Here is an 11,681-nt window from a genome sequence, read left to right on the forward strand (position 1 = left end):
TAATAGCCCACCACACAGGGGCAGACAAATCACGTCCCCGCTTTTGATAGCCCACCACACAGGGGAGACAAATCACACACCCGCTTTTAATAGCCCATCACACAGGGGCAGACAAATCACGTCCCCGCTTTTGATAGCCCACCACACAGGGGAGACAAATCACATCCCCGCTTTTAATAGCACATCACACAGGGGAGACAAATCACACTCCCGCTTTTAATAGCACATCACACAGGGGAGACAAATCACACTCCCGCTTTTAATAGCACATCACACAGGGGAGACAAATCACACACCCGCTTTTGATAGCCCATCACACAGGGGAGACAAATCACACTCCCGCTTTTAATAGCACATCACACAGGGGAGACAAATCACACACCCGCTTTTGATAGCCCACCACACAGGGGCAGACAAATCACACACCCGCTTTTGATAGCCCACCACACAGGGGCAGACAAATCACACACCCGCTTTTGATAGCCCATCACACAGGGGAGACAAATCACACACCCGCTTTTAATAGCCCACCACACAGGGGCAGACAAATCACACACCCGCTTTTGATAGCCCATCACACAGGGGAGACAAATCACACACCCGCTTTTAATAGCCCACCACACAGGGGCAGACAAATCACACACCCGCTTTTGATAGCCCATCACACAGGGGCAGACAAATCACACACCCGCTTTTAATAGCCCATCACACAGGGGAGACAAATCACACACCCGCTTTTAATAGCCCACCACACAGGGGAGACAAATCACACACCCGCTTTTAATAGCCCACCACACAGGGGAGACAAATCACACACCCGCTTTTAATAGCCCACCACACACGGGAGACAAATCACACACCCGCTTTTAATAGCCCACCACACAGGGGCAGACAAATCACACACCCGCTTTTAATAGCCCACCACACAGGGGAGACAAATCACACACCCGCTTTTAATAGCCCACCACACAGGGGCAGACAAATAACACACCCGCTTTTAAAAGCCCACCACACAGGGGCAGACAAATCACACACCCGCTTTTGATAGCCCATCACACAGGGGAGACAAATCACACACCCGCTTTTAATAGCCCATCACACAGGGGAGACAAATCACACACCCGCTTTTAATAGCCCACCACACATGGGAGACAAATAACACACGCTTTTAATAGCCCACCACACAGGGCAAACAAATCACACACCCGCTTTTGATAGCCCACCACACAGGGCAGACAAATCACACACCCGCTTTTGATAGCCCACCACACAGGGGAGACAAATCACGTCCCCGCTTTTGATAGCCCACCACACAGGGGAGACAAATCACACACCCGCTTTTAATAGCCCACCACACAGGGGAGACAAATCACACACCCGCTTTTGATAGCCCTCCGCCTCAGTGTGCCCATACCGTTTAATTTTTTGAGAGGACAGCACGTTTTGCCCTACAGTCCGGACTGACGATCTAACAGCGAACGACAAGAAGATGTTTAATTTTTCAGTAACGCAAGACATGTTTGTATCGATCGACGTGTGTCGTTAAAAGTGCCAGTTTGGTTAGAAACATTTTAAAGCCGAACATCCGTTTCCAGGAGACCAAGCCTTGTTATATCAGAAGGCCACAGAGCTAGAGTTAGCGTTGCCAGCGCGAGAAACAAGAGCTTGCCTTGCGCCGGTGTTGGTGGTAGAGGTACCTGGGACCAGCCAAAAGTGTCACTACGTTACAGGCGGCTTGTCCTGGCAGATATCATTTGGTCTATAAAGTAGACAAAGGGACAACGGAAAGTGTCCTTTCAATGGAGGTGTCCTCTCATCGGCAGGGCCATGCGTCACAAAAACTGACTGAAAGCAGTACAATTCCGGAATACCCGGTAGATTGTGGAAGAATACCGGTAGATTGTGGAAGAATACCGGTAGATTGTGGAAGAATACCGGTAGATTGTGGAAGAATACCGGTAGATTGTGGAAGAATACCGGTAGATTCTACGAGGTAATTTATTTTGGTATTGTTAAGAGAGCCAATCGAGTGAATAGATAGTACCCGGTAAATTTCTAGGATCAGGGCTCCCCAAACTCTGCGTCCCTGGGTCCTTTACGCACTAGAAGCCGCAAATACGTCCTAGAAATTCATAACGGGGGTCCCGGGACGCACTAAACCTAAAAAGAGCGGGTCCCGGGACCCACTGCTGCCGAAGAGCTCCCTCAGTGGCCTATTGTGCATGTTGGTTTTGAGCTTGAAACTTAATTATTGGAGACAGTTTTGTGATTAAGCCGGTCTATTTCGTGTACAAATGTCTCATGTACGAAAGATTATATGAAGGAATGCTTAATTATGCGAAAAGACAAAGCAAGTCGTAATGGTTAAATGCGATTTCCAAACAATTACTTTTTTGTCAGAAGAAATATCGTCTGAATTACCAGGTTTGTAACCTACAAGATGTTGCCAAACACTACCAAAACGTTACACATAATAAAAATAAAAAACACCGCAGCGTTCGCATGATCTTGATTTATTCTTTATCCTCGAATACAACTTTTCATTTCTCTCTTCGGTGTGCTTAGCTTTAGCCTGATAAAACCTGAAACCTAGTCCGTCCGATACGGGTTATGAATAATAGCTACACCGTTTGATTCAGTGAGTCCTCCTCCTCCACGCCTTGTCCTCTCCTCATCCTGTTTCTTCTTCTTCGTCGTCTTCCTCCTTCTCCACCTTCTTCTCGTCGTTGTCGCCGTCATCGTTCGTCGTCGTTGTCGTTCTCCTCCTCCTCCTCCTCCTCCTCCTCCTCCTCCTCCTCCTCCTCCTCATAACGCTTTTATTTATTTCACCTTTACCCTTACATTCCTTTGCAGTTTTCATTCCTCCGTTGTTTGCAGCGTGCCAATGTGAGTTTATTGTGTGGTGCTTATTTATACCGGACAAACACTTTCTCGCTCCATCCCATTGTCGCCCTCTCGACTTTAAACATAAGGTCAGCATCCGAGCCAGGGAAGACACACACGGATTATTTTTCTTCACAACCTCGTGCGAAAAATAATATTGATTGTTTCAACCATGAAAGCGCAACATTCATCTTTATTTGCTCATTTGAAACTAGCTGACTGAAGAAAACCAGAATCCCCCGTCCGAAGCGCAGTGCCGTTTGGAAAGGTTTAAATGCACACATACACAAACCAGGTCAAAATAAAGTGTAAGAGTTTTTACGCATTTGGCTTTGCCAATTTTGAGATCTACAAAGCAACACCTCACCGGCTGAGCGGGGCCCTCATGACCAGGGCCGGATCTGGGGGGGGGGGGGGGGGGGGGTTCCTGGGGTTCCGGAACCCCCCCCCCCCTGGCCATCCAATGTACCTCTCAGAGAAAAAAAAATGTGGACTTTGGACCCCTGCCTTCAGTTGGAACCCCCCCCCCCCCCCCTCAAACGAACTTGGTCCGGCCCTGTCATCTGTTCATTATTTCAATTATGATTTGTATTTTTCCATCCACTTCACAGACTAACAAGTCGACCGATTTGTAAACGTTCCGTTCTGTCAATGATTAGACGTTCAAATAACTGACCTGTCTCGGCTTTGATTCGTGAGTTTGGAGCGTTGGAAATCTGCCTCTTTCGGATTTAAAAAAAAATTTGAATTGTTGCTAGTAGCTGGAATAAACGCAGACTTATTTGTGCTGCAGTTGAAACACCGTCTGTGTGAGAAAAATGTGCACACAGCAGTATCGGTACAGTTTTATGCACACGTGTCCATTTTTTACATAATGCACGCATGCTTGATTCATTTGTCCATGTTGTTTATTTATTTGTCAGTGTTGTTTATTTTTCAGCGTTGTTCGTTTGTTAGTGTTGTTCATTTGTCATTATTTTTCATTTGTCAATGTTGTTTATTTGTCATCGTTGTTCGTTTGTTAGTGTTGTTCATTTGTCATTATTTTTCATTTGTCAATGTTGTTTATTTGTCAGCGTTGTTCGTTTGTTAGTGTTGTTCGTTTGTTAGTGTTGTTCGTTTGTTAGTGTTGTTCATTTGTAATTATTTTTCATTTGTCAATGTTGTTTATCTGTCAGCGTTGTTCGTTTGTTAGTGTTGTTCGTGTGTTAGTGTTGTTTATTTGTTACTTTTGTTCATGTGTCAATGTTGTTCATTTGTTAGTGTTGTTAGTTTTTACAATGTTGTTTATTTGACAGTGATGTTCATGTGTAACATATTATTTATTCGTACATGTTGTTCATTCCTCAATGCTGTTATTACTATTTAAAAGACCTTGGTCCAAAACCTGCAATACGTTAGCTAATAAGACCTAATATGATTATGAAGAGAAAAAAAGCCTGGAAATAACAATGTAAAGGTAATCCTTGCTGTTCTGCAACCCCCCCCCCCCCCCAAAAAAAAATATAACAACAACCACACACCACACACACACACACACAAAACAAATGAAAGCGCATAAGCATTAGTGATCGACGTTTCAACGCATAAGCTTTAGTGATCAAAAACAAGAAAGACACGTTCGTTCCGTGCGTCATTCCAGAGCTTCAACGTGCATTTAAACCTCTCCATAACACACCCGCACACAGTGGGAGAAAAATAAGCGTGCACTTTTTGACGTTGCGATTATCGAACAATTTGTTATTCTGGAAAGCCGGTCGATCACTTCATAACCGATCAGCTTTCTTGTATTCCGTGAAAACTGAGCCGCAGCTTCACCGTGAATGTTTTATGAGCATGACAGTTTTGACGAATAGACTGTGTTATCGTAACCCGCCTAGCTTCTGGCTTCCAGAAATGAAGGAGAAAAACCGGAAGGAAACGTTGATCACTAAAGCTTATGCGCTATGGCCGTTCGGTCCTAGCTACGACTTACTGTGAACGATATGCAATGTGGTGTTGGCTTTTCGAATGGAAGATTATTCTTTTCACTGAAGCAAAGCCGGCAGAGCCTAGAAACGAAAAAGCCATGCAATAACTACGTCAAGAGTTGCAGCAAAAACATTGCACTTTAAGTACACATCATTGACCAGTGTAGCGAAGTTGACCGTTTTTCAGTCAAAAGTGCGGTTTTATCGAACGGGCGTGAAGTGGTCTTTTGATTTTATTTGGTCAGTTCTACGTCAAGAGTTGCAGCAAAAACATTGCACTTTAAGTACACATCATTGACCAGTGTAGCGAAGTTGACCGTTTTTCAGTCAAAAGTGCGGTTTTATCGAACGGGCGTGAAGTGGTCTTTTGATTTTGTTTGGTCAGTTGTGAGAGTGAGAAGCAGTTTTCAATGAAAAGGCCAGCGTGCAAGTTTAGTGACTGCTTTTCAGAAGTGCCCCACAGCAATGTTGGCTCATGTTTGTTTTTCAAGAGTGATCCATAACCTCGTGTACTGACCGCCATGCAAGTCAATCTGTCCATGCATGTTTCCAAACAGGTCGCCGACCCGTCAGAGCAGACCCGCTTACCCAGTGCCTGCGTGAACTCTGGCGTACCTTCCAGCCAACGAGGGAACCGACTAAGAGGATCTTTCAACCAATCAAGGAACGGATCTTTCAACCAACCAGGGAGAGGATCTTCCAACCAACAAGGGAATCGACTTAGAGGATCTTTCAACCAATCAGGGAACGGAGTTTTCAACCAACAAGGTAACGGATCTTTCAACCAACAAGGGAACCGACGTAGAGGATCTTCCCAAGCAAAGACAGCAATCCAACGACCACGCTCTCAGCAGGATTTCACCAACACAGGAGAGTCACATTTCACGCGAGTGCCTTCCTACAGACGAGAGCAAGACTGTGGAGAGAGCAAGGATACTGCTGAAGACCCGTTTTCAAGGTCCAGCCACGACAAGCCGGCAAGCCAAAGTGAAGAAAGTTTAGGTTCACAGAGAGTGATTCCTAGTGCAGTGTCTCCTGGTTGCCGGTCAATTCGTGAAGGGACGTTTGTGAAGTCATCTTCCACGAAAAAGGTTAGTAATCGTCACAGAGCTTTAAAACATCCAGTGATTTGTGACAACTCGTTTCCGACCTCGTCTTCCAAGAATAAAGGTGCTGAGGGTGATTTAGTCAATGAGGGGAGACAAATATTGTCCCATGACCACGTTCTAACTACTTCATTTCAAGAACATTGTGTGACCTCAGATAGTCAATGTACGGCCTGTGAATCGAGAGAAGAGTTAACTCAGAGTCTTTGTATTCATCCAAATCGTGGGCAAGTACAGAAGGCAGAGTCTGCCATTCCAAGCCAAAGAACCGAAAGTGGTTACAGCTCACAAGAGAACCAAAGTATTCTGAGTTGTACTTCTATCACAGCGTTCCACAGTGAAACCGATCACAACTCAGAACAAAGCACTGAGCAGTTTAGTGGTAATCAAATTTCAGTTGTTGCGCATAAATCTTCCCTAAACTCGAGTTCTATCGGTGAAAAATGTGAATCTGACGAGACATTTTATCCGAGCTTTCTTGAGGGAGAACAAGGAGAAGCTAATGTTCAAGATGTGAAATCAGATCGCTGTGAAGCTAGACCAAACGAAAAGACTTTTAAGAAACAGTCAAACAAACACCACACCGATGACTATCATTCACATACACTACACCATCGCCATCCCGACGATGACGTCATTGTTGTGACGTCAGACAGCAACATAGCCAGCGACAACTCCCACGGAGACTACCTTGACGTCAGCACCATGGCGCACCCGACAGGAGCCGAGTTCGTGGAGCGAGCGCCACACATCCAGCAGATTCAGATGATGCAGCAGCAGAGGAATATCACATCCCCCGACCCCTACCCTCTCTACGACTTCCAGAAACCTGAACAACTCCACCCCACAGACCCCGGCTACCAACCACCTGGCGTCACCCCGGGCTTCCAAAATACGGCGACTGCAGTAGCCGGTTACGACACAGGGAATGCGTATTCCACTGCAGGCAACGCCTATTCCGCTTCAGGCCAGGCGAACTCTTATCCTGCGTACGATCTGCAGGGTCAGGCGAGTGCTTACCCAAGATACGACATTGTTATTCCCGGAGCAGGTGGTGGTAGTGCTTCGGATCCGCCTCAACCCCACAACAAAGAGTTTTTCGTGTCCCAAAGAACTGGTGGTGCTCACGCCAGTGCAGGTGGTGCTGGTGGTGCGTATGTGGGAGATTCGTACACTAGCGCCGACACTGACAATACTTATCGTGTTGGCGGCAGAGGAGGGTCAATCACGGACGATGACAAGATGCATGGTACGGGGGGTCAGCTGCAGCGAGCCGGGTCTGACGTGGAGGCAGAACGGGGCTTGGAGATGCTTCGCGCCATGCACGAGCGAGTAGAAGCTTCCAGACGGGTGGGTGACGGCGAGGACCTGAGGCTGAACCTGGGGAGGTCAGCACACAGTGGGTACCCTAACAGCACCGTCCAGGCGGTCTACGGTGGTGTTGTGGACGACGCGGGGTGCGGGGCCCCCACCAACCATCCCTACGGTGGTTTACTCTACAGCACGGAGAACGCGGAATACGGTCGCCACATCACGGATGAGCACTACCGCTCTGCGGACAAGACCCGCTACATCAACCCCATGCAAAGTCCAGTCCGCAAGGACAACCGGCTCTCTCCAAGCAGCAGCGAGACGAACTACGCCCTGTCCAGGAAACCCTACCATCATCCCCTGCAAGCCAGCAGCGAGCCGGCCTACAGCAGGAACGCGTCTCCAGGCGGCCTGAGCGACGTTCACCGCTCCCAGAGTCAGCAGGGCCAGCTCCGCCTCGTCTACGACAGCACCAACAGTGGCAGGTGTGTTTGTGTGTGTGTTTGTGTGTGTGTGTGTTTGTGTGTGTGTGTTTTTGTGTGTGTGTTTGTGTGTGTGTGTGTGTGTGTTTGTGTGTGTGTGTGTGTGTGATGTTTGTGTTTGTGTGTTTGTGTGTGTATTTGTGTGTGTGTGTTTGTGTGTGTGTGTGTGTGTGTGCGTGTGTGTGTGTGTGTGTGTGTGTGTGTGTGTGTGTGTGTGTGTGTGTGTGTGTGTGTGTGTGTGTGCTTGTCTGTCTGTCTGACTGTATGTATATTACGTGTCTGTGTATGTATGTGTGTATGTATGTATGTATGTATGTATGTATGTATGTATGTATGTATGTATGTATGTATGTATGTATGTATGTATGTATGTATGTATGTATGTATGTATGTATGTATGTATGTGTGAGTTATAGTATTTGTGTGTGTGTGTGTGTGTGTGTGTGTGTGTGTGTGTGTGTGTGTGTGTGTGTGTGTTTGTCTGTCTGTCTGACTGCACGTATGGCGTGTAAGTGTATATGTATATGTATGGATGCATGTACAATACATGTATGTATGTGTGAGTTATAGTATTCGTGTGTGTGTGTGGGGGTGACAGGAACAGCAGCGTGGATGACCCGGCCGTGTCCTTTGACCGCTACGCCAGGCGAGCCTCACGTGCTAGAGTCCTGGGCAAGGCTGAGGAGCTGCTCAACAACCGCCGCAACAACCAGCTGGACATGATCCGTGAGACGAGCGGCAGAACAAGTAGCACCAGGCAGAAGAAAAGCAAGAGTGGGAAGAGAAAACAGCAACATCAGCAGAGACGAATGCCTCCCACCATCAAGATCGCCTTCATGGGAGAAGAGGTCGTCGAGGAGGAGGAGACGAGGCCCGACACTGGTCGCCATTTTGAAGAGGCGCTGGCTTCGTTCAGACATGGAGTGCCCGGGCAGGTGACGAGCTCTAGCCCGGATAGGTCGCGACGGAACCGTCTGAAGGGGGTGAACTCCAGGGCGAAGAAGAAGGAGGAGTTCCTCAACCAGCCCAAGGCGCCGCATCGGTGGGGCGCGCAGAGAAAGAGGGTGAGTACACGCTGTACTTGTGTATTCGTCATGTGTGTTTTTGTCGTTTGTGCCTAATATTATCTGTGTTTCTGTTTGTTTGTTTGTTTGTTTGTTTGTTTGTTCTTGTTCTACCCTTATCCCATTCAAACCCTCTCTTTTAGCCCACATCTACACTACCCCCCCCCCTCCTATTCCGTACTCTTATTCCCTTTCTCCCACTGTTCCCTACCCTTACCCCTTCCCCCCACTGTTCCCTACCCTTACCCCTTCCCCCCACTGTTCCCTACCCTTACCCCTTCCCCCCACTGTTCCCTACCCTTACCCCTTCCCCCCACTGTTCCCTACCCTTACCCCTTCCCCCCACTGTTCCCTACCCTTACCCCTTCCCCCCACTGTTCCCTACCCTTCCCCCTTCCCCCTTCCCCCCTCTTCCTTCTCATTACATTGCTGGGGTGACAGGAACAGCAGCGTGGATGACCCAGCCGTATCCTTTGACAGTCCAATGGGAGGGGGATAATAGAAGGGAACCCGTTCCAGCCCATCCGCTATCTCCCCCTGCCTAATGGGGGATAGTACAATGGGGAAGATAGCTATCCCGACTCCCGTTTTCACTCTTGGCGTTTTCTTCTCTCCCTTGCTGTCACTGTCACGTTACACACCAGCTGATGATGCAAGATGCCATTATTTCCCTTATATCAGTATCTCCATGGGTCGCTCGGCACTCTTGACATGTCTTCATTGTCCCTCATGATGGTGTTCGCGGGCAGCAGTGGTTACAGGGCGATTGGCAGAGCAATTGTCAATCAGGTCGATGGTGGTCGATGCTGACTGTTTCGTCTTGTCATCTTCGGTGCTGCCTGCTGATCGAGATGTGTGTGTGTGTGTGTGTGTGTGTGTGTGTGTGTGTGTGTGTGTGTGTGTTTGTGTGTGTGTGTGTGTGTGTGTGTGTGTGTGTGTGTGTGTTTGTTTTAGTGTGTGTGTGTGTGTGTGTGTGTTTGTTTGTTTTAGTGTGTGTGTGTGTGTGTGTGTGTGTGTGTGTGTGTGTACGTGCATGTATGCGTTTGTGTGTTAGTGTGTGTGTGTGTGTGTGTGTGTGTGTGTGTGCGTGCGTGAGTTTATGAGTTAGTGTGTGTGTGTCCGTCTCACATCTGTTTATCCACTTATTCTGACTTTCACTCTGCTTCAAGAAGTTTGTGTGAAGCGAATTGGGAAGTAACGTTGGCTATGCACGCATTGATTGATTCTGTTCTCGGGAAAGGAATTGATTGTGTCTTCTGAAAGGCTTCAAGCAGTCTCTCACGTTGTGTCATGTGTGTGTGTGTGTGTACGGCAGGAGATTGTTTCGTATAACTCTTTGCTTGCTCTTGTGCCACAGTCATGCCATCAATATTTGGGGCGCTTGTAGTCACTTTCTTGCCCAGATGGTTGTAGTAGGCTACAGTGAAACTCGCCCTTTGAGACCTCCTAAAATCAGAAAAAATTAGGTCTTTAAAAGATGAGAGTCTTAAAACGGAGGTAAATTTACAGAGGTTATCAACAGAAAATCTGGAGAGAAAAACATGCACAGTCTTAATATGGAGGTCTTAACATGGGGGTCTTAAAATGGGGGTCTTAAAAGGGGGGTCTTAAAATGGGGGTCTTAAAATGGGGGTCTTAAAAGGGGGGTCTTAAAAGGGGGTCTTTAAATGGGGGTCTTAAAAGGGGGGTCTTAAAATGGGGGTCTTAAAAGGGGGGTCTTAAAATGGGGGGTCTTAAAAAGGGGGGTCTTAAAAGGGGTCTTAAAATGGGGGTCTTAAAAGGGGGGTCTTAAAAGGGGGGTCTTAAAAGGGGGTCTTAAAATGGGGGGTCTTAAAATGGGGGGTCTTAAAATGGGGGTCTTAAAAGGGGGGTCTTAATATGGAGGTCTTAACATGGGGGTCTTAAAATGGGGGTCTTAAAAGGGGGGTCTTAAAAATGGGGGTCCCCCGGTACACCAGTCTGGCACGTGCACTTATGGGTTGCTGTTTGTGCAGTGTTGACACATCACACATTTGGTTTACCGTCTGTGCTGTGTTGACACATCACACATTTGGTTTACCGTCTGTGCTGTGTTGACACATCACACATTTGGTTTACCGTCTGTGCTGTGTTGACACATCACACATTTGGTTTACCGTCTGTGCTGTGTTGACACATCACACATTTGGTTTACCGTCTGTGCTGTGTTGACACATCACACATTTGGTTTACCGTCTGTGCTGTGTTGACACATCACACATTTGGTTTACCGTCTGTGCTGTGTTGACACATCACACATTTGGTTTACCGTCTGTGCTGTGTTGACACATCACACATTTGGTTTACCGTCTGTGCTGTGTTGACACATCACACATTTGGTTTACCGTCTGTGCTGTGTTGACACATCACACATTTGGTTTACCGTCTGTGCTGTGTTGACACATCACACATTTGGTTTACCGTCTGTGCTGTGTTGACACATCACACATTTGGTTTACCGTCTGTGCAGTGTTGACACATCACACATTTGGTTTACCGTCTGTGCTGTGTTGACACATCACACATTTGGTTTACCGTCTGTGCAGTGTTGACACATCACACATTTGGTTTACCGTCTGTGCTGTGTTGACACATCACACATTTGGTTTACCGTCTGTGCTGTGTTGACACATCACACATTTGGTTTACCGTCTGTGCTGTGTTGACACATCACACATTTGGTTTACCGTCTGTGCTGTGTTGACACATCACACATTTGGTTTACCGTCTGTGCTGATCGAGGCAGTCAAAACCGACTGTTCTGTGACATTTGTGATTTCGTTTTATCTTTGATAAACATGCCCTTACAAAAACCTATTCATCGACTGTTCCGAGCTACCATTGGTA

General features: G+C 47.3%; 1 protein-coding gene across 2 annotated transcripts in view; it reads left to right on the forward strand.

The window, feature by feature from the left end:
- LOC138978849 (echinoderm microtubule-associated protein-like CG42247) overlaps positions 1-11,681 on the forward strand; it is a 134,015-nt gene that overhangs the window by 26,407 nt on the left and 95,927 nt on the right. The window contains exons 2-3 of one of the 2 annotated variants that reach the window (XM_070351646.1): positions 5,411-7,755; positions 8,351-8,816. In XM_070351646.1, the coding sequence (XP_070207747.1) occupies positions 6,665-7,755; positions 8,351-8,816 (1,557 nt within the window). In that variant the 5' untranslated portion in view covers positions 5,411-6,664. Of the gene's footprint in view, positions 1-5,410; positions 7,756-8,350; positions 8,817-11,681 lie in introns of those variants that run through there. The other variant, XM_070351645.1, reaches the window with a different exon arrangement.

This window comes from Littorina saxatilis, linkage group LG10 (assembly GCF_037325665.1).
Source record: "Littorina saxatilis isolate snail1 linkage group LG10, US_GU_Lsax_2.0, whole genome shotgun sequence".
Lineage (NCBI taxonomy): Eukaryota > Metazoa > Mollusca > Gastropoda > Littorinimorpha > Littorinidae > Littorina > Littorina saxatilis.